Genomic DNA, 24,432 nt, shown 5'->3' with positions numbered 1-24,432 from the left:
GAGACAATAAACATAATTGAAGACATCAGCCTAGACAAGGGAGGTGTTTTCTTAAAAGTTGACATAATAAATCTCTCTGAATTTTATCTGGCATTTAGGTATATCAGGTCTTCAACTACAGACATTTAAGTTTGTCCCTGTCTTTCTAAACGTCCCTTAGAACATCACTGTTTTCTTCACTCATGAAATACTTCTAAAGCATCTCAGACACAATAGTATTTTTCTCATACCTTGTAACAATACATAAGCCCAGAGCATCATGTACAAGACTTTTAGGTGCACCTGTGAAAAAAGAACACCTGTAGCTTGCTAAAATATGAGAGGCAAACATTGTGGCATGGTGAGCAAAGCAGGTAGCTACAGTACCAGCATCCCATGCAAGCGCCAGTCCAAGACCTGGCTGTTCCACTCTTGATTCAGCTCCCTGTTTATATGCCTAGAAAGTTAGCAGATGGTAGCCCAAGTGCTTGGATTCCCTCCTAACCATGTGAGAGATCTGGCTTCAGCTTGACCTTTTGTGGATGGACCATTTGGGAAAAACTGGGAGAGTAAACCAATGGATGAAAGCTCCTCTAACTTTCCTTTTCTATGCAATTCTGCCTTTCAAATAAATAAATACATAAATAAGTGTTTAAAAAACTGTTATGAGGTAAACAGTCTTACACCAAGGTACATAGTAAGCTGAGGGAATGAGGCACCACTTTTTCTGAACTATTAATTTAGCAACAATTAAGATTCTCTTTGTTGGCAAGGTTATATTTTAAAAAGGCACTTGGATATACTACTAAGAGTAACTAATGCAATTATCTTGAGAAATTTAGCAGTACCAATCAAAATTAAAATTCCATATTTGCAATAGAAGTGAAAAATAATTCAAGAGCATGTATGATAGTCAAGACCAAAATAAACAAATGGAACTATATCAAACTAAGAAGCTTCTGCACAGCAAAGGAAACAGTCAACAAAGTAAAAAAGCAACCAACAGAGTGGGAGAAAATCTTTGCACACTACACACAGATAGGGAGTTAATATCCAGAATTTACAAAGAACACCAGAAAAATGGTAACAACAAAAAACAAGCAAACCAGTTAAGAAGTAGGTGAAGGAAATGTCCATCAGTTGCATTGGGAATCCATCCTTCATCTGGAAGTAGGGATGCATGTTCCAATATGCCCCCACAACTGTATATGATAGACCCCAGTACTCCACCAGTATACATTTCCATAATTGAGAAGCCATGAAATAAGGTCAACAACTGGTATGAGTCAGAACAACCACAACAACAACATCTGTAACAAATTACAACACCATAAAAAAACATGCCATTCAGTAACCAACACATGAGTGACAAAAAGGAAACACAAAAGTCTCTTGGGAAAAATGATGCCACCGTGTAATCCATGAACCAGTGATGAATTCAAGAGAAAAGTAATTACTTGGAATAAACAAAACTGAAATAAAAAGCATCAAAACACATAGGATACATTCAAAACAAGCAAACAACCAACGAAAAAACAGTATGGATTGGGTTGTTGAAGTTGTACTTTCCATGTTGGTTTCCTTATATGAGAACATACGGTATTTGTTCTTTTGTGATGGACTCATTTCACTGAGCATAATGGTCTCTAGTTGGAACCACCTGGTTGTAAATGGTATAATTTCATTCTGCTTAATAGCTGAATAATATTTCATGGAGTAGGTGCATCATAGTTTCTTTAACCACTCTTCTTTGGATGCACATCTGGATTGTTTCCATGTCTTTGCTATTGTAGATTGTGCTGCTGCAAATATAGGATTACAGATACCTTTTTCATATGCAGATTTCACTTCTATTGGGTGTATTCCTAGGAGCGGGATAGCTGGGTCATATGGCAGGTTTATTTACAATTCTCCAAGCACTCTCTATACTGATTTCCACAGTGGTTGTACTAGCCTACACTCCTACCAGCAGTGAAGGAGGGTGCCTTTCTCCTCACATCCAGTGCCAGCAGGTGTTGTTAGCTGAGTTCAGAATGTAGGCCAGTCTCACTGGAGTTAGGTTGCACCTCAACATGGTTTTCATTTGTATCTCTTTTATGGCTAGGGAGCCTAAGCATATTTTCATATGTCTGTTAGTCATTTGAATCTGTTATTTTGAAAAATGTCTGTTCATTTCCTTTTGCCCATTTTGTTACAGGGTTGTTTTTTGTTGCTGTCCCTGGGTTTCTGAAGCTCTTTGTAAATCCTGGATATTAGTCCCCTATCACTTGTGTAGTATGCAAAATGTTTCTCCCATTCTGTTGGTTGCTTCTTCACTTCGTTAATTATTTCCTTTGTTGTACAGAAGCTTTTTAATTTGATGTAGTCCCATTTGTTCATTTTGGCCTTGGTTGCCTTTGCTTTGGGCGTCTTTTCTAAGAAACCTTTCCCTGTTCCTATATCTTGGAATGTGTTTCCTGTGTTTTCCTTTAGTAGTCTGATGGTTTCTGGGTGTAGATTTAGGTCCTTGATCCATTTAGAGCTAATGCTCAAGCTCCCTGGCAATGAGGGAAAATCAAATAAAATGACACTGAGGTTCCACTTTAATAAGAATGGCCCACATGCAAAAAGCTACCAACAATACCTGATGGCAAGGATGTGAGGAAAAAGGAAACCTACTTTACTGGTAGCAGGATTGAGGGCTGCTGCAGACATTATGGAAGTATGGAGAATATTTAGGCAACTCAAAATTCACATACCACATGACCAAACAATCACACTCCTGGAAATATATCCAAAAGATCTGATGCATACATATGAGAAAGCAACCTGCACCACTGTATTCATTGCAGTATAATCAATAATCCAAAAACATGAAAACAGCTTAGATGCCCATTGTAAGAGGACTGTATACAGAAACTGTGATACATCTTCTCTATGGAATAATACTCAGTTATTTAAAAAGAATGAAATTCTATCATTTCCATCCAAAGGGATCCAACTGGAGAACATCATGTTAAGTGAAATAATCCAATCTCAAAAAGACAGATATCATATATTCACTATAATATAAGACAACTTCCCACAAAATTACAAAACAGAAAACCAAAGGATAATAAATACACACATGCAACTCCACAAATGAAGGATGTAATGGAGACCAGAGTACCAGGAATCAAGGAAAATCAAAAGAATGCATCTCTACTAAGAATTGGAGGTAGACTTTCAATGAAACTTCTAATTATACCTAGACAATGAAATATTTGAATCCCTACTAGTGTCTGTGCCAATAACGGCATGACCCACATAAAGAGCACCATTTCTCTTTCATCTCTGGTTTTAAGTAGTTATTCTCATGTGATGCTTGTTGTTAATATGACTGAGGATTTCTTTTGCTCATCTTCTTAGGGAATGGCTACTTCTTGCTTCAATTTGCAGTTTTTGGATTCTGATCTGACTATTTCTGTTGTAAATTTTGTCTTTTTGCACTTTCTATTTATTTGTGTATTGTTCAGTAAGTCATTGTGATTCATTAATAGATCATTCATATGAAACATTTTGATTGTTTTGTAAGCACCTGGTGTTATAAATGTCCCTTTCAACACTGTTTTTGTACATCGCGTGGGCATAGATATTCTTTTTATAGTAATTTCTTCAGAGCCACATGAGTCATGCAGTAGCATCAATTTCTACAAAAGGGGATTTTTTAATTTTATTTTTCATCATTTTAGTGATGTATTGGTAATTCTGTAACATGCTACTTAACTTTATATTGATGTAAATTTTCTAGTTTTCTCCCTGTTGCAGACTGTGTTTTCTGGCTCTGTATTTAAGAGAATGTATAACAGAAGTGTAGCAGAGACTGACACGTCCAGATGTGCAGACATAGTGCAGTATGCATCTTTGCATGCAGATCAAGGATGGACTCTCGATGAAACTGTTGAATACATCCTGATGGTATGGTGTTGGACTCTCTGACATTGTCTATGCCAATAGTGTCAGGAAACACTTTAATAGCTGAATGATGGACTTATGATTGTTCATGAAGGACTACTCATTGTAACAGTAGAGGGGATATCAATGGGGGGTGACGGGAAATCCCAGAGCCTATGGAACTATATCATATACTGCTACTACTACTAATAATAATAATAATTCTTGAAATAAGTCAAACAAAAGTCAAGTTAGAATTCTAAATATCACAAAAAAAGTCCTAAAACTGGAGTCAAAGAAATTTTCTAATGAAGAGAAGACTATGTTTTGCATTGATGGGGATAGGAAAAATGGAGGGAAAAAACTAAATGATCTAGCAATACAACATGACTAGATAAAGTCTGTTTCCTCGCTAAGCTGCAACACCACAGAGATTTGCATGACCTGGTATGGAAAAAATCTTCTAGGGACATTATTAACTGGGAAGAAAAACAATCTGGGAAATAGCTTGTATTATAAAATAGTAGCTAACCAGGTGGGATTTCTGAATTGGCAGAGTGAGAACCTTTGTAAATCCACTCCTCCATAAAAGCAATGAAAAAAAAAAACACAAAATTATAAAAATAAACTTTTTCAAGAATCTAGAATTTAAGTAAATGCCTGAAGCAATTTGAGGAGCAATTATTCAAGAAAAACTGTTGAACCTCCCAGTAAAAACATTGTAAGACATTTTTAACTTGGTCTACTGCCTTGTCCCTCTCAATAGTCACCTTGAAAATCAGCAAACTAAGAACCAGTAGCTACTTAAAAAAAAGCTATAAATAAAATAAATAATTTCAAATAACACTGCAACAGAAACAGCAGCCATGTAGCCACTAAAGAGAAGAAACTGGATTTGGAGCTGCTTAAAAAGTCCCATGTACAGAACACTTTTCATTATTTAATCTGTGTCATAGCTCCGGTTTACACTGCATTTTTATTATTTGATTAGACTCAGTATGCTCCATGAGAAAAAGTTCTTTCCACAGTGTGTTTGTCAAAAACAATCAACTGCAACAGTTTAACATCACAGCAACCTAGTTATTAGCTCAGTTTGGCCAAACAAGAGCCTAGCCAAAAGCTTAAAAGATTTACACAAAGAGTTGTCTACAGTAAGCCTTAAGGAACACTGACTTTTGCATGTGCAGGGTGCTGTATGTACCCAGGAAAGACTTGAGAGAATACTAGTCTCTCTTCTCTGGCTAACATTAAGGGTCTGGGCAAGCAGGGTAAAAGTTAAAGCATAGAAATGACAGTACAAGTGAATTTCTGATAACTTTTTCCTTATTTTTTTGAAAGTAAAATTGCATAAAGGATAATTATAAAATTGTGTTCATGAAATAATAATAAATAAATATGCAATTTCTATGACAATGCTATTGCAAAGGAAGGGGATGGAATGAAGCCATACTGAAGCAAATAGCCTGCATATAGAAATTAACTTAGCATTAATATTAACCAAGTTGCTTTATGATGGTAACTGTAATACAATAAATAAGGTAACTACTAAGAAAGTAAGTCAAAAGTCTACACTGCAAAACAAAACTAAAAAGCAATTAGAAAATATCTACCTATCACAAAAGAAGTTAGTAATGGCTGACTAGAAATATGAAAAAAAAAAGATACAGACATACAGGAAGCATAAAACAAAATTGCAGAAGCCAGTCCTTCCTCATCAATAATCACGGCAAATGTACGTAGAGTAAACTCTTCAAATTAAAAAAAAATAGCAGGAAGTATAAAAACAAGCATGGCTAAACTGTATTGTCAACAAGAGAAACACTTTATAAAGACTCAAATAAGTTGCAAGTCAAAGCATAGAGAAAGTCTTCAAATAGTACATGCAAAAGGACATACAAGGGGTAATCAAAAGAAGTCTGAGACACTGATATTAATGATGAACAAAATAAACTTGAAGATGAAAATTCTCATTAGAGTCAGAGGATATTTTATAATGGCAAAAGATTAACTCAGCAGAAATATATAGCTTTTAACAAGTACATACTTAACAAAGGAAGAATACATGAGGTTAAAACTAACATAATTAAAGGGAGAAATGGGAGCAGCAACAATATTTGCATACTTAATATCCCATATTTAGTTAAGGACGGAAAAAACTAGGTGGAAGATCATCAATGTTATAGAAAACACAAATGATGCTCTTTACCAAACTAATTCAACAAAAATCTACACAATACCCTACCCAACAGCAGTAAAATACATATTTTAAGTATACGTGGAAACTTCTCTACAGTAGACTTATGCTAGGCTTTCAAATAGGTATTAATCAATTTAAAAAGAGTGAAATCATATGAAGTTTGCTCTGTGACCAAAATTGTGTTAAATTGAAAACAAATGAGAGAAAACAGGGAAATCTATACATATGTAGAGATGAAACTGCAATATATTTCTAAAAACCACATGGGTTAAAGAAATTCAAAAAGGGGCCCGGCGCGGTGGTTCAGTGGTTAAGGTCCTCGCCTTGCATGCCCGGGATCCCATATGGGCACTGGTTCTAATCCTGGCAGCCCCGCTTCCCTTCCAGCTCCCTGCCTGTGGCCCAGGAAAGCAGTCAAGGACGGCCCAAAGCTTTGGGACCCTGCACCCGCGTGGGAGACCCGGAAGAGGCTCCTGGCTTCGGATCGGCATAGTATCGGCCGTTGCGCTCACTTGGGGAGTGAATCATCGGACGGAAGATCCTCCTCTCTGTCTCTCCTCTCTGTATATCTGCCTTTCCAATAAAAAATAATAAAAATAAATCTTAAAAAAAAAAGAAATTCAAAAAGGGAAATTAGTATTTTGGTTTAAATTAAAATATAAAGACATGAATGAAAATTATAGCTAAATTATGACTTAAAGGGAAGCTTGTACTTTAACTATCTATAGTAAAATGAAGAAATATTTTAAATCGATAATCTCAACCATCAAAAAACTATAACAAAAGAACATAAGGCAAGCAGAAGGATATAACAAAGATTAATTAGAGTTAATGGCCTCAGAGGATAGAAAAATGATAAAATCAATAAAAACAAAGTTGGCTTTTTTATCAGCAGAATTAGGAACTTTAACAAGATTGACCAGAAAAAAGAAGGCTCAAAGCATTAAAATCATGAATGAAAAGATACACATCACTACCAAGTTAGAAACATGAAAGCATTATAATGGAGTATTATGGAAAATTTTATGACACCAAATTAGATAATCTATATGAGATGAATAAATTCCCAGAACAATACAAACTACCAAAACCAAAAAAAAAAAAAAAAAGAAAAGAAAGAAAGAAAAATCTGTATAGGTTGTTAACAAGACATTGAACTGGAAATCAATAAACTATACATAGAAAAACTCAAGTTCAAAAGGATTTACTAGTTAATGACATCAAGTATTTGAAGAAGAACTAATAACAATTTTTTAAGAACTAAAAAAAATTTTTGAATGAGAAGGAACATTTCACATTCAATGAGGTCAATATTACTCTAATAGCAAAATAGACAATACAAGACAACTACAGAACAATATCCCTGGATTATTGACACAAAAAAACCCCAACAAAATACCTATAAACCGAATCTAGTAAAAATAAGGATCCATATACTATGACCAGTGGGATTTATCTCAAAAAAATCAAATTTATTCAAAATATGAAAATCAATGTAATGATGTACCTAAAATCATCAATGGAAATATTGCAAAAAGATTAAAACACATACTTTTGTAAGTAGAAATCTAAAATTTTTCTGACATAATGTAATTCTTTCATGATAAAACAATATGCAACAAGCTAAGAATGGAAGTAAATTTTCTCAACCGGATCAAATATCAGTTTTGAAAAACCTACAGATGACATCATACTTAATTATAAAGACAGAGCTTTCCTCTAAGATCAGGGACAAGGCAAAAATTATGTGTTCTCACTATTCTTATGCAACATTATATTACAGGTTCTATTCAGGGGACTTGGGTAATAAAAAGAAATAAAAGTTACCTATCGGAATATAGCACGATTTCACTTATTAAAAAAACCTTGAAGAACAAATGAAACAAAATAAAACACTAGGAGAAATGTATCAAGGTCACAGAATACAAGATAGATGGCCAAAAATCAGTTGTATTTCTGTACATAAGCAATGGATGACCCAAAAATCAAATTAAGAATGCAGTTTCATTTATAGTAGCATCAAAATACAAAAATACTTAAGAGTAATTTTGACAAAGATCAATAGTTGCACACTAACAATTGCAAAACTTTGTTTCAGGAACATAATTAAGATATAAATAAATGGAGAGGCAATCCTGTGCTCGCTTCTGCAGCACATATACTAAATAAATGGAGACTCAGTCCATTTATTGAGTTGAAAGGTTCTCAATATTGTCAAGATCATAATTCTGTCTAAATTGATGCATACATTGAACACAGTCTCCCAACAAAATTCCTGTGTAATTTAAAAAAAAAAAATTGTCAAGGAAATCGCAAAGTTCATATGGAAAGGTAAGGGATTCAGAATAACTTAGAACAATCCTAAAACAACAACAAAAAAAGCTGAAGAATCTTCATTTATTTCCAAATTATGAAAACTACCACAAATGTACAGTTGTCAAGGTAATGTAGTACTGGCCTAAGAACATATATTATGATCAATTAAGAAAACTGAATAAATGAAGTAAGAGCTCAGAAATACATTGTAATCCTCGAAGTCAATTACGCTTTACAGTATTTGTAAGTGAAGAGATAAAGGGAAAAGTATCTCCTATCTGCTAGTTCACTCCACAATCCTTCGACAGCAGATCTTGGCCATACTGAAGTCAGGAAGGAGCTAGGCATTGACTTCAATCCAAGTTTCCCATATGGATGGCAAGAATTCAATATTTAAACCACAACCCCTTGCCTCCTAGAGTCTGCATTGGCGAAGTTAGAATAAAAAGTCAGAGCAAGGAATCAAACCCAGGAACTGAAATATGGGACATGGGTATGGGTTATCAAGCACTAGGCCAGATAACCACCCATAAATTAGTTTTTGACAAAAGTACAAAAACAACTCATTAGGAAAAAGAATATTCAACAAACGATGCTAGAACAGCTGATATCACATACATTGTTACAGACTGAAATGTAAGAGCTTAAAACAATGGAACTTGTAGAAGAAAGCAGGAAGACACCTATCAGGTTTAGATTAGGTAGATTTCTTAGCTACAACACCAAAAGCTTATCAAGGAAAAATAATTGATAAACCAAACTTTATAAAAACTGCACTTCAAAAAGACATTATTAAGATAAGAAAAAGAAAAGCAACAGACTGGAAGAAAATATTTCTAAATATAAAGTAAAGGACTTGTATCCAAAATACATAGATACAGAGAAAATCAATTACCCATTTTTTTAAATGAACAAAAGCAATGAGCAGACATTTCAGGAAAAAGATAAATGGATGGCTAATAAACATATTTTAGAATGTTCAGCATCCTCAGTCATTAAGGAAATGCAAAGTAAAGCCACAATGAGACATATCTTGTCCGACTAGAATGGATATAGTAAGTATGACCACAAAGATGTTGCTGAGAATGCACAGAAATGGGAAAGCTCAGTCGTTGCAAACAGCTTGGCAATTCTTCAAAATGTTCATTCTCTATGACACATTTCCATTTTTAGGTATGTATTCATATTATCACAACAAGCATTCCCCAAAGGCACAAGTGTTAAAGGTTGCTCCCCAATATCATATGTGCTTTGTAAGTAGAGACCACATAGACAGAGACCCTAAGAAGCAGTGCCCTCTTGCTGTGCTTCTTGGTTCCCTGTCGTTGCCATCTTCCACCCTTACTAAACAGCCAAATCAATGAAGCCTACCCCTTCTCCAACTGTGAACCTCCAAAATCATGAGCCAAAATAAATGCCCTTCCTTCATGAATAACTTGTCTTGGGGATTTAGCTATAGCAACAAAAGTTTACTACTACAAGAAAAAACATAACATGCCCACAGAGAGCTTGAAACATCCATGTAGAATCATCCATAGTTAAAAAACTGTAAACAGTCTAAATATCTATCAACAGGTATAAGCAAATGTGGGTTATCCATATAAAGGAGCATCAATCAGAAATAAAACGATACAACATGCTACATGTTTCATGGATGAATCTCAGAAACATATTGTGAAGTAAAGTAATCCAAACACAAAAGATCACATGTTGTATGATGCCATTTATATGAAATGTTGAGAAAAGAGATTGAAAATAGATTAATGGTTGTCTAGATTTGGGGTAGTAATAGGAATTAACAAGGTGGAGAGATCATATTACAGGAGTAGTCGGGGTAAAAAGTTTCTAAAACTGAATTATAGTGACGATTGCACCACTCGGTATTGTTACTAAAAATATTTCAATTGTACACTTGAAATGGGTTGATTTTATAAGTAAAATTTCAAATTACAGTTTGCATTTATATAATATTTAGTTTGTACCAGTGTTTAAAATGCTTAGCTTAGAGCAACTCAGTCTTCATAACAGCCCGTTGAAATAGATCCTATTATTTATGTCCCTTGCACCTCAATTGTTGAAATGTCAATGGAGTAGTCACAGGATGTGGTTAAGAACTTGCATTATTTTTAATAGATTGTTTACTCAATACTATGCCAATTAATACCATAACATTGTATATTGTTGCTGATGTTATGTTGGGGCTTTTGAATGATCGGGTTTTTACTCTGTTGGCTCTACCTTCAGACCAGAGAAGGTCTCCCCAAAAAGCCGTTGAACTTATCTGGACAATAAGATGCTGGACTCTATGCTTGGTATATGCTTGCCATGAAGGAATCTCAATTGAACTTGAACTGTGGTCACGCAACAAGGCGGAGGAATCCACCATGGGGGGGAGGATTTTTGGAGGGGTAGTGGGAATCCCAGTGCCTATAAAACTGTGTCACATAATACAATGTTATTAAAAAAAAAAACTGAGGAACAATGAGTTAGGAATAAGTAGCTGTAGAGCACACATTCAGCACGTTAAAATGGATCTGAACCCAGTCAGTCCGGCAGTGCAATCTGTGACATCAGCCACGCTCCTATTGGTAGGAAAAACAAAAAGAATATACAAACGTGCTTGCAAATGGCAACGTGTGGAAGAAAGGCACTTTAATCAGTGGGCCCCTCTGTGGAGGGCGAAATGCCCATGGGCAGGAGAAGGCGCTATCTACATACTTCTCTATTCCTTCTCATTTTGTAGATATGAAACATTCATTTTAAAAGCAAGACATTTGCTATGTATGTTTTTAGATTACACATTTTTAAAATTTTCCCTGAACTATTTTTTATATGGTCAGAAGTCTTCAGGGTATATTTTGGGGCCAAACTCTCAAATAATCACCATGACATGTGTTTTGCTACATTTCATCCTGCCAATGTCAATGGCATAAGACCTGGCCTACACCAAGAAGGGCTGGGAGGGGGAGTGGAGAAAGACTTCATGAAAGAAAGCTCTGTTACTTGCCCAGCTTGTGGTCAGATTCAAGGCTGCAGTGAGCTTATACTGGCCCACTGGAGCACTGAAATCTCGGGATCCCCTGGGGACAGAGGGTCGTTGAGTGGGCAGTGCTGCTTTAGAAACCCCTGCTATCCTGCAGGGGGATAGAAACGTGCACGTGCGTGTGTGTGTGTGTGTACACGCACACAGCAACCCATTCAGTGAACACATGAATTTGAATGTGTTCCTTCAAGGGGAGAGTGATTCTGACGCCAGCATATTCGTGTCTTTGTAGTAGAAGTTTGCTTTTGCTGTTTTCTTTTTATTTTACTTATTATTTAAAAATATGTAAAAAAGAATGTTTCAAAAACAAGTATATGCTTCAGGACATCTTTGCTAATGCAGGAAATACAATCTTGAGGAAACATTAAATTGTGCAACAAGATGCTTAAAAGAAAATTGAAGTGGTTAATGTTTACACTGCAAGCCAGTCTTTGTAATCAATAACATTATGGATGCCAGGGAATAGTAATGATGTTTTTTTTAATATATAAGCTCACCCTTACTTTTCTAAAAAATATGAATGGTATACTTGGATTTCTATAGCAAGTATACAGATTTACATACTGTATACTAATCCCTTCAAGGATATAATGTGAAAAAATCAGATACTCTTTCATGAATGTTTTCTTTTTAAAGATTTCAATTTAACAGATTAAAAGATACTTCAAGAAGATATGTTTTTTTCTGTTGCTTTCTGCCAAGGATTAATATATCATCCCCTTCACTAGAAAGATACAGCAAAAATCCAATGAAGGAAGTGCGGGCTTCAGGGTCAAACTTAAGCTTTAATCCCAGATCTGCCACATAACAGCTATCTGATCCTGGGAGCAACATTTGACCTAATCATTCAGCTTTTTTGTTGTTCCTGCTTTTGTTTTTCTAGAAAAGAGGAAAGGCACTGCTTTCTACCACAAAGTGGCTGATTAAAGCAATGCTCAACCTGCTTACTAGTTTTCTAACTTCCCAGTGTAGGAGAAAAAAATGAGTATGAAAAAAGGACTTTGTGCAGGAGTCAGGGTTGTGGCTCAACAGCCTAAGCCTCTGGCTGCAGCACTGGCAACCCATATGGGTGCAAGTTCTAGTCCCAGGTGCTCTACTTCTGATCCAGTTCCCTGTTTCTGGCTTGGGAAAGCAGCAGAGGATAGCCCAAGTGCTTGGGATCCTGCACCCAAGTGGAAAACCTGGAAGATGTTTCTCGCTTCAATCAGCTCAGCTCCAGCCTTGTGGCCATTTGGGGAATGAACCAGCAGATGAAAGATCTCTATCTCTCCTCCCTGTAAATCTGTCTTTCAAATAAATAAATCTTTTTTTTTTAATGTCAGTGTGAGTTACCCTTCTTAGTATTCCTGTTAGAGAAGTGCATGACCTTTCTGAATACAATGCAGGTGTGTGTCTGCCATCACTTACTTCAGAATCTCTTATGCCACACTATAGTAGGTTGCCTAGTTTACACAGTATAGCTACTTGATCTTTTCCATAATGAGTAGTTGTATCATCTACTATGTGCATTGTATATACCTATGACTGTCCCTCAATTTTTTTTTTTGAAAATGGAATTTAAAGGTTTAGGGGCAAACGTTTGGTTTAGCACTTAGAATTCCACAAGGGGGTCCTGGTACAGTAGACTAGTGACTAAAGTCCTCACTTTGCTTGCACTGGGATCCCATATGGTGCCAGTTCATACCCCTGTTGCTCCATTTCCCATCCAGCTCCCTCTTGTGGCCTGGGAAAGCAGTAGAGGATGGCCCAAAGCCTTGGGACCCTGCACCAGCATGGGAGACTGAAAGAAGCTTAGCTCTGGCTATTGCAATCACTTGGGAAGTGAATCAGTGGACAAAAGATCTTTTTCTCTGTATCTCCTTCTCTCTGTAAATCTGCCTTTCCAATAAAAAATAAATAACTTAAAAAAAAAAAGCCACATGTGACACCCGCATCCCATATCACGGTGCCTGAGGCTGAATTCCAGAGCTGTTCCTGGTCCTAATTCCTACTGATGTTTACCCTGGGAAGCAACAGATGATAACTTAAGCATTTGAGTTCCTGCCATGCATCTGAGAGTTCCCAGCTCCTGGCTTCATCCTGACTCATCCCAGCATACTTCAAGCATTTGTGGAGGAAACCAGCAGATGGAACAGATCTCTCTCTCTCTCTCTCTCTCTCTGCCCCCCAGCTTTTTTTTTTTTTTAATTAAAGATTTGTTTATTGGAAAGTCAGATATACAGGGAGGAGGAGAAACAGAGAGGAAAAATCCTCCGTCCAACGATCCACTCCCCAAGTGAGCGCAACAGCCCATGCCATGACGATCTGAAGCTGGAAACCAGGAACTTCTTTCTAGGTATCCCACACGAGTGCAGTTTCCCAAAGCCCTGGTCCATCCTCGACTGCCCTCCCAGGCCACAAGCAGGGAGCTGGATGGGAAGTGGAGCTGCTGGGGGATTAGAACCGACGCCCATATGGGATCCCTGGCGCGTTCAAGGTGAGGACCTCAGCCGCCAGGCCACACCGCCACTCCCAACCCCCCCAGCTTTTGAATAATAAATATTTTGAAATAAAAGATGGTTACTGCAAAAAATTTGAAATTCATGCAGTGTTCTTTTCTCTTAACACACATTTTCCACAAGTGTTTCAAGACCCTTTGTATTTGTGAGCTGTCTCTAGCCAGGAAAGAGACCTGTCATTTTGATTGACTTTGAGAATGTTGCTACTAGATTTGTATTTTCCCAGAAAAGATAGTAAGAAACATCTGTTGGAATTGAGAAAAGCCTTTCCAAGGCACCACTTAAAAGTTATTGTTGTTTGTAATAAAAACTTTGAGATTGTGGTAATGAGAATAGTACTGTATCAAGTATGACAATCTTACCCCCAAGAATGCATGTTCACCTGATAAATGTGTGTTGCACATCAATGGCAGCACATTCTCAGGGAGGGTGATCCATTTTTTCCCCCAACTCCGACGGACCCTGTTACCCCTGGTGAAGGAATCTACTCATCCAAACATCACATGAATGTCTACGGTCCATACACACAGTCTCACAGGAAGAATAATTTAAATATTTTAAATGTTCAGAATGCTAAGGGTTTAGGTGTTGGAGGGGGAAGGAAATACAAGCAAGTTGCTATGATCCTACACAGCAGAGCTGCACCACCTCTGCATCTAGTTCCTAGACAACAAGGTCCGAATAGCCTAAGAACTGAAAGCCAAATAGAAGCCCTTGGGGCAGCCACATTTTGAAAGAGGGGCGGAAACTAGAAAACAGTAAGAGGGGAAAAAAATAAGGCTGGATATTACAAAATTAAAAAATAGGTGAAAAACCATTTTCAGCATCAAATGCAACCAAGAGTTCTGGAGAGAGAAGCAGCAGAAAGTGATTTGACCAGGAGGAAGTTAGCAGTGGTTGCTGAGGTTAAGTGGTTTCTGACTGGGCAGGTGATTATTATTACATAAACAGTAGCTTCAATGGAATAAGATGTTTTAGATCAAAATCTTCTTTCAAACAGAAGGTGGAGAGCTGTAATAATTACTCACCATTCATTCATATAGCCCATTGGCTAATAGTGTACTTTTACAAGTGACTAACTCTACCAGGTTCCATGAGGTAATAGCATCAAATAGAAAAGCCAAAATTAAATCATAATGCTCCTCTCTCACAAGCAATCTTGATGAAGGGTTTTTTTCTTTTGCTTTTGGGGTGGGACAAAGTTTTAAAATGATGATTTAAAAATTAAAATCTCCTTTCCCTGTAGCTGTTTCCTTCTATATCCTCTTCTGATCTATCATTATATTTTTGTTTTTCTTTTGTAATTAGTAAAGTGTAATTTACCTCATAAAGTGTTGACCTAGAAGGACAGCAAACTTTAAAAAACAATCAAATCTCAAAGTATCTTATTATGATGAGGAAAATGGCATTTTTATTGTGCCCTACCTTTTTCCCTCTAAAAATACATACAAAAGCCCATAAAAACCAGTCCAAAGGAACCACAGTTCCCTCAGGTACACACACACAAATATCTTACATTACCGTGCATGTCATGATTTAACAGGTTTGTTGGACCACGTTACTGGCAATGTATCACTGTGGATTTTGACAAGAGGTTAAAAACCTCACGTCTGAAAGAGTCATGTGTGGGTGCTGAGGAAAAACAGAGATGGTATTTATAAGTTGTGTTAGCTATTCATCTCTGCCAACAACATAAACCCAACAATCCACATGGAGTAGGCCATAGAAACATTTTTTAGTAAATATACACCTACAGGTTTCTCAGAATGGACTTCAAAGGTGCCTGCAGTGAGCAACGCGGAGCCTAGAAATTAGGCAAACTCCTGGGAACAGATGGTACATGGAGGAGGATGCACAGGCCTTTAACCTAGCTGCGGTAAGACACCAGCATCCCACATTGGAGTACCTAGGGTCAGAATCCCTGCCACTCACATGAGACACCCGGATGGGGCTCGCAATTGCTCCTTCCCACCAGGCCCAGGCCTGGCCATTGCAGGCAACTGACAAGTAAAGCAGCATATGGGAACTCTCTCTGCTTCTCAAATAATTTTGTTTTACATTTTTTTAAACACAGGGCAATTTTAAACTTAAACACGGACATATTGTGGAATAAAATACAGAATTCTCCAGATTTTTTTGTGAAACAAAACTTTGAGGTCCATACCACAGAGTCTTCCTCTCCAGACAAGCATGTGGCTAGAAGGCTTCAGGCCTGCTTCATCTGCAATGGGAACTGCTTAAGCTCCACTTGCTTGAGTAGATACTTCTCTGTGTAGACACGTGCACTTTTCACGTCACTGTTATAATCAGGTGAAACTACAGTTCTCATCACTTTCAAGAAGTAAGGTCTGGGGCTTGCATTGCCTCAAAGGCAATTAATCTACCACCTGCAAGGACATTATCTCCTTTCAGAGGTGTAGGTTCAACTCCCAGCTGCAATGCTTCCATTCCAGCTCCCTGCTAATGGACCAGGGAAAGCAGTGGAAGATGGCCTAAATACTTGGGTCCCTGCCACCCAAGTGGGAAATCTGCCTGGAGTTCTAGATTCCTGGCTTACACATGACCCAGTCCCTGTTGTGGCCATTTGCGGGATGAAGCAGCAGATGAAAGACCTCTCCCCCAACCTGACACATCCATCCTTTCTCTTCTAAAATGTTAAAAACTCAGCCTTAAAAAAACTTAAGATCTTTGGGCTCAACATTGTGGTACAGAGGGTAAATACATCATCTGCGACTCTGGCATACTATATGAGTGCCTTTGGAGTCTAGATTGTCCTATTTTTGATCCAGCTCCCTCCTAATGTGCCTGGAGAAGCAGCAGAAGATGACCCAAGTGCTTGGGCCCCTGCACTCACATTGAAGGCATGGATGAAACTCCTAGCTTCTGGCTCCTGGCTTTGGCCTGGTCCAACCTTTGTTTTGCAGCCATTTGGTTAGTGAACCAGTGAATAGGGGATCTCTTAACTCTGTTTTTCAAATAATATATATTTAAAAAACACAAGCATGGAACATACTACTGTTTTTTAAAAGACAGAATTAAGGTCAGCTGTAAGGGACTTTTGTACCTAGCTATCCAAAACAAGCTCACCATAAAAACAAACAAATCTTTCCCAGCTGTAAGCAGCTGCCTAGGTTGCCCTGTACCTAAGCAAGTGGTACAGTGCTGGGAGAAAAGCAGCCAATAGCTGGTGGGCATTCTGAGCCTAGTTAATGCCAAATTTTTGTAAACTAGTATGCCAGCATAGTTGCTTATTCTTTACCATTCAATCTACAAGAGCTTGACCTTTGTAGGAAGAGACCTTAAAATTCTGACTTTTGGTCCTAAGGCAGACCACTCTCACAGGTGTATAGCCAGGTTAGAAGCAGGTAGGCCAGGGGCCCCGCCCCAGGGGTCTAGGCAGTTGCTCCCACAGAGTACCACAGTGCTAGGCCAGAGCTGTGAGGCCAGCAGTGTAAGGCCAGGGTCCTGAGTGGGTGAGGTGTCACACTGATGGCCTTTAGCAGGCTAGAGACCTGACTGCTCCTAAGCAAGAGTGGCAGGACAGAGACCTGTTGCCATGTCCAATGGTGTGCAATCACACCAATCTTGAACTAGGCAGACTGGGGGCCTAATGGATCCTATACAGGTGGTACCCAGGTTAAGATTAGACAGAACAAGGGCGTTGTTGGTCCTGGGTAGGCTGCTCCTGTAGTATGCTATCACATCAGTCATGGAGCAGCCAGACCACGGGCCTCATGAGCTCTTGGTACAACACCAAGCTAGGTCAAGGTTTCTGAGACCAGGGTCCCAGTGTAGGGGGAGCACAGCAAGGAGAGGGGTACCCCAATGAAGACCTTTGGCAGGTCAGGAGCTCCATGTCAGGTTCTAGGTAGGCCATACCCATGGTATGCCACCACACTACACCAGCGCTGGGGTAGGGGTAGGGGAGCACTTGATGGCCTTTAGCAGCCTAGAGGCATGACAGCAGAGTCCAGGGCAGACTGCACCCACATCACAACACTGTGCCTGTATGGGAGCCAGAGGCCAGGAGCCTGATAAATTCTAGACTGTCACACCCACAGTGTGCCACCATGCAAAGTCAGGAGCCTGAAGCAGTGACCTTAGTGGGGGGCGGGGTACCCACTGATGACCTTTAGCAGGCTATGTGCCTGACAGGTCATAGTATCCATAGGACACATTCATGGCCTGATGTCTAGTTTGTCTCAGACTTAACAGAAACTCCTAGAGACCAGAGCCCAAGGTTGTATGTCTTGGCATTGGAATACACAGTGCATGTTGTGCTGCCTTCTATGCTAACTTCTAGGCAGGGGAGAGGATCATGCCCAGTTACACATGAAGGATGAATCATCCTGCTCCTATAAACTATTCAAGAACCTCAGATGCTACTTCAAACGACAAAGTCTAGAGACTTCATAGAGTGGCAATGATGATGCAGGGGATACAGCCATTGGCACCAGCTGGAATTTCTCCAGCTCCTGAGATGGACCCATTAGATAGATGAGTTTGACAGAAATATTTGAACCTGAGACATGGAAGGCCTACACTGCTAATCAGCCAGCAGGAAGCAGCCTCATTCTTCTGCAACCCCTAAGAATAAGAGGTAATGGTCTCTGAGTAGGAAATAAATTGGGTCAGGCAGGTAGCTAGCTTGGAGTCACATATTGGAAGTCATGCCTCCCCAACTCTATGAAATACTGCCTGCCTATCTGTTCTACTGATGGTGTTCTACTGATGGAAGTACAGAGAGACCCGAAGCCAAAGAAACCATTTCACCTTTTAAAATTTCAATAATTACTAACTTCTGTATTATGACTCAAATGTAGGTGACATTCTTCCCTATAGAAGGTTATAAGATAATCAAGTTTATATTCAGATTGAGGTTATGCATAAGGTATTTGTTTTGAGTACAGAATGTAATCCTTTCATTTAAAGAGCTTTTTAAACAGGGCCATTATCATTATTTTAGTGGCTCAAGGCTTCAATCTTATGTTTTCAATCTTAAAACCATACTCCAAGTAGAAAAGAGGCTTAGTTTCTTTGTGGAAAACAACCATTCCAGTACATTTTCTAAAGGTTAAACACAATTTTTTAAGACTGAAACAGTATTTATTGTGGGAAAGATGTATTTTATTAATCAAAGACACAAACCAAAACTATGATCGTTAACAATAGGCAAAGAAATATCAGTGAAAGTTAATGAAGATAAGTTCCATTAAATTCCTAAGGAAAATACAATTCCGACACCATTAAAGTTATAATTAGAACCTTTCAAACAACAGGGCAAATATAAACAGTATAAATGACTGAAATAATTGTGTGCTGAAACACGATGTATCATAGAACAGTGGTGATGTTTTTTAGTCTTGGGTGTTTAAACCATTACCACCACCTGGCAACTCTGACAATGGATGCCATGAGACTCTGCCCATCGGAACAGAGACTAATAAAGTATACAATCAAATCAGACAACCTTGGCTGGGAAGGGGTCACAATTCAGACAGGTCAACCATCTAGCACACTATAATCCATAGCAAATTCAGAGGGATCAAGTTCCATCTCATTAGTATTTAAAACAGCCATCTCACAACACCTGTCAAAGGCCCCATATTGAGAAAAATAAGTCAAAAGAAGCACAGTATTTCATTTAGATTTTACTAGCTCTTCCAGTGTTTCGGAGGAATAGAGGGTTTCAATGACCTAACAAAAAATGACACTAAAAGGCAGATTTAGACGATTGATTAGGTCTCTTGATGTAGTCTTTCAATCTACTGGTATGTAGTATTCGTCAGCGTTCCATTCAGGCATTTTTGTAGTTCACAGGGGGTAACCTAAGTGTCCTGAAATTTTAAAAGAAAAGTTAATTTGCTTGTCACCTAAATTCTGAGAATATTTTGATCTACCCTCCCAGTCTGCCCTTGACAAGTACCGGCACTTGCTTACTGCTTTGTCTACTTCACCTTTATCACTGTCCTAATTTACACTGGATGAGATGCTCTCTTGGTGAAAAGCTATTTCTAGTGGACTGCATACACTCATATGGCCTAATTTTGGAGGCAAGTTTTGATTCAATAGCTTCGACATCTGAATAGTAAAAACTGTTGGTGTCTGAATGCCTCCTAGAGCACACCTCTCATTTTAATGGAGCCACTCTAGATATAAATACGCCAGTGGATAAAACCTCACTGATAAACTTAGTCTATGTATCACACTAACAGAGCTAAGGATGAATATGAACGCACCTTAAAGTTGGAGAGGAGCAAGGCTCGCAGATATGTTGGTTACACTATCTCATACTGGTTATTTGTGATGGCACGAGAGAGGCAGTAGGCTAGAAAGATTCCTACCAGCTGGAAACAAAACACAAACAAAATTAAAACATTTTCTAGCTTACAAATACAACTACAAGAGGGAGAATACATCTCTTAAGGAACAACAAGGACTTACCTGGAAGCAAGCAACTCCAAATGAAATTCCTGCGACGACTCCCATTTCTGACTCAGTAATGGTCATTACCTTTATGAAGCATCCCTAATTTTGAGCATAAAAAACATTAGGTACAGTACAATCTGTGCTTTTCTTCTTGTAACAAATGCTTGGCGATTTAGCTACGATTTTACACAGTCATTTTAAGGGAATCTATTCAGTTTCACGTGCTCTAAAAGAGAACACACTGTTATCACCATTGTTTGGCTATGTACTTATATTTATCCAAATTTAATTTAAATCTTGCCTTAAAACTTCATTAAGTAAAAATCATATACTGAGTCAACTCTGTCCTCTAAAAGCCTTACTTCATTGTTGACTTTAGCTTCATCTCTCTGTGGAGAACAGTCTTCAACTCTACAACAACTCTTCGGAAATCCTTTTTCTAAGTAGTAATTTGTATCTTTCCAATCCTTATAATTTGTGACACCGCAGCAATGTAACTGAAAAATTCAAGAGAAATACTTAAAGTTCCTATTACAACTTTGTAGTCAAATATCTGAAAAGCCACCGCTTGGAGAAGGTACCACCTGGAACTACTTACCGTACTTTGAATCTTATCTACTGCATCACTTCTATAATCTCCGGTAGAGTTGTATTGCTTCAATGCTTTCTCATAATTGTTCTTAAAGCTGTTCTTAATCTATGGGAAATAAATACAATGTCAGTAACCAAATATTCTTTTCTAGGTATGAATGAGAAAATTTTGCATCTAATCAATGATGGTAGCTTTAGCGGGGTAATATGTACAGTAACATGTTAAGTCTCAGGGTTCAACTTCGTATTCTAAGGAACAATTGAGAGAACCTGACAACACACTTCTGTGGGTACATGTAACCATGTACTGCTGTAATGCTATGCTCCCTACCCTTATCTTTCTCTTCTGTACAAATCTGATGAACATGGGATTTTTAAGCTATAAAATGTTACTTTGGGAGACCTGCACTGGCACTTTATAAACATTCTCATTGAGGAGCCATTCCTACTCACTGAATCACTTTCCAACAGCCATTGGCTTGCCTGACTTCTAATTCAATATTACTCTTTTGATTTGTATTATATTTACCCAATTTCTTTTAAAAAAAAAACGGGATGGTCTCAGCAGAAACGTTTGCATTGCCAATTTTGTGTTTTAGATGTAAATTGTACTAGTTCCACTCTAATTGGTAGTTAGATACAGAAAAATAAGTTGAAATACATGCAACTTAAGTAGAAATAGATGTAATGATACGAACCTTTCATTTTCTCTTGTAACTGTCAGCCTACAATTTTCTAAAATTTCTTTTATATTAAAAAAGAGCCAGCTTTTTCTTATAAGAAAGCTATTATTGTCAGCAATAGGCCCACAAAAAGCTTTTAACACAATTTTTAAATGATTTTAAGTTGTCTACTTCTGCCACCTAAATCAATCCATTTTTACTGCTTAGAAGACAAATTTTATCACAGCAAGGTTCTCTATTGCAGGCCTACCTCATGTCTGAAAACAAATCCTACGATGGCAGCGACCAGTTCGACCAAAAAAATGAGAGTCAGAAACATTGCATACTGTGGAATAAAAAGAAAGCCCTAGTCAGCATAAAGAAGATCCAGCACAGCTGCAACAGAAGACAGAGCAAAGGGGGCGGGGGAGTCCGCTTAGTCGATTCGGTGTGTTTGTATTGAAAAGGGCAGGGAAAGCCAGAGCAAAATGTCTATTTTGAAAATGGAAATTGGCAGCTTGGCTGTTACTTGGAAAGTTTCATAAGGAACAGGAAATACTATAAAGGGCCGCGGGCAGTTCCAAGGAACAAAGCCTACTAAATAGGAAAACAGGGACTCACCAGTTTCAGCATCCATGCAGAAGCTCGGCAAGTAGCAAAACAGCCGAAGGTGCCCAAAAGAATAATGACAGTGCCCGTGCCAATGAGCACAAAGGGGATATTGGTGGCCTTCTCATTTAAAAGGGAAAAATAATTCTCCAGGCTCACCTTACCCCAAATGCCAACGGCAAGAAGGATAACACCAGTAATCTAGGTGGAAAATCAGAGAACACAAAAAGTTATACAAGGTAGAGCCAGCCAGCATCTTCAAATCACAAAGACACAATAGATGCGGGAATTGAATAAGCAGTCTGGCCGCCACACACAGCAGTGGGATATGGCAGACAGAGGGGAGGGTAGAGGGGGAGGGAGAAGGGAGGGCATTCGCACACAATGGTAAGCCGTGGACATTTTCATGAAAAATTCTTAACTTATCTGAGTATTCATGCGTCAGAGAGAACACAAGGTCTGGGGACAAAACTTTCATAACTGGTTTACTCCCGCCGTAGGAAGAAAAGTTTCATGGAAGCGGGGGAAGGGAAGCTTTTCTGTGAGTTCCAGAAACGTCTCCCACTCCCATCCTAATACCCTCCCCCACCCCCCCATTCAGGGATGAGCGCAGGATACAAAGGGATAGTACACAAAAGCAAACCTATGGCTAGATTGGCACAGGACGGTCATACAATACTTACCTGCGAAATACTCCACTCTTAGGAAGCAATGAAAAGAAAAAACGCTACTTTGCAAGTGAGCCCCCACAAAAGGCGCCGCGCAAGCCTTGCTTCTCCAAAGGTCTAAGGACTTTAAGTCCTGGGATTTTAAGTCCCTTCCTTGCCTCCTGCTTAGAACTCGGACACCTGGCACGTCAGGGTCCATGCTCAATCTGGTGGCTGCTTTTGTCCCGCTCAAGCTCTGAACCCAGGTCCCTCAAGGGCGGCTACTCCCATCCCACCCCATTCCTGCCTGAGCTCCCTCCGGTTACAGTCACACCCCTCCCCGCCGCAACCCGGGATCCCTGCGTTCCTGGGAGCCGCAGTCTCTTACCCAGAAAATGAACGTGTAGATCAGGAGCACGCTCTTGAAACAAGTAATGACGGGTTTAGTCTGCAGTCTCCGAGATGGGGACGCCATGACTTTGCCCGGGACCCTGCACCCACCGGAGTTGAGTGTACGAGACTTGCGGTTGCCGAGTCTCGCCGGAACCTGCCGAACACTTACGAGCGTCTACAAGAAGAGCCGGAAACACTGTACAATTTTCTAAAGGGTAAAGTCCCGGAGGCAGTCCGGAAAGTGGTGACTACTTCCGAGCGCCCCCTGCCGAAGGTTACTGAAAACTATATACAAAGGTTCTAGTGTCGGAAATTTCATAGGTCTTCAAGTGGAGCTTTTCTTCATGCTTGTGTCTTCCAGAGAATCTTTCCCGCCCCCCTCCCTCCCCCTCCCCTATTTCTTCATCACATTATTTTATCACCAGCAGCGCCAGCAGCGCCCTGACTTTCGGCCTCGTTGGCCCCTGGTACCCTGGAAGGAAGAAAAATGAAGAGCTTAGAAGTGAACAAATGATAAGACACCGGGGGTGAGAGGGGTACATATACCCACAAGAACTAACCTTTCAAACAGAAACAAAAAAGCACATCGCAAAGCAATACGGAGTCACATGAGATTAGATCAAGACAAAGGACACATGGAATTTACCTGAGTGGTGGAATTAGGCTGATTTCTTTGCCCTCAACTGAGGGGTGTCATTCACTGACACAAACTTATTTTCACAAGGGGTCATTTACTGTATTGCCATTGCAAAAGTCCTACTTCAGTAGAGGAGAGGCAAGTGTCCAAACTTTTCTGCCTGAAATCTTGCTTTAAACATATACCACAGAACCAAAACATGGGAAAGTTCCATTGACGTGGTCATACAGAGCTTCCCTGTGCTTCAAATATTGATCTAGGACTACTTCTTGTAACATCCTGCCAGACGTTTAGGGTCCAAAGCAAAAACTACTGTAGAATGAATTAGTGCACTGGTAGGCTCTACACAACTTTGCTCCTAAAACTGGAAAGTGCTAACACAAAAATACATGAAAGAGAACAGATAAATGATACATCTATACACACGATATAAACCTACAAAAACTTTTAGACAAAATCAACAGAATATGTAGCACACAGTCAACTTGTAAATACAGCACATATGCCAATCCAGGAGGT

At 38.9% G+C, this 24,432-nt stretch overlaps 1 protein-coding gene across 1 annotated transcript; it reads right to left on the bottom strand.

The window, feature by feature from the left end:
- Positions 1-19,057: 19,057 nt before the first annotated feature.
- On the bottom strand, positions 19,058-23,481 carry TSPAN6 (tetraspanin 6). Its single transcript, XM_040999628.1, has 8 exons — positions 23,272-23,481; positions 22,249-22,437; positions 21,899-21,973; positions 20,973-21,071; positions 20,737-20,871; positions 20,390-20,473; positions 20,185-20,292; positions 19,058-19,782 (listed from the first exon to the last, which is right to left on the bottom strand). Exons 1-7 carry the CDS (start codon positions 23,356-23,358, stop codon positions 20,224-20,226), a joined length of 738 nt encoding a protein of 245 aa, XP_040855562.1. The 5' UTR covers positions 23,359-23,481; the 3' UTR covers positions 19,058-19,782; positions 20,185-20,223.
- Between the last annotated feature and the right edge of the window lie 951 nt (positions 23,482-24,432).

Source organism: Ochotona curzoniae, unplaced genomic scaffold, assembly GCF_017591425.1.
Source record: "Ochotona curzoniae isolate NIBS_2020 unplaced genomic scaffold, NIBS_Ocur_1.0 scaffold_1852, whole genome shotgun sequence".
In the NCBI taxonomy this organism is placed as follows: Eukaryota; Metazoa; Chordata; class Mammalia; order Lagomorpha; family Ochotonidae; genus Ochotona; species Ochotona curzoniae.
Note: the sequence above shows the minus strand (reverse complement) of the source record. Positions and strands in the feature narration are given on the sequence as shown.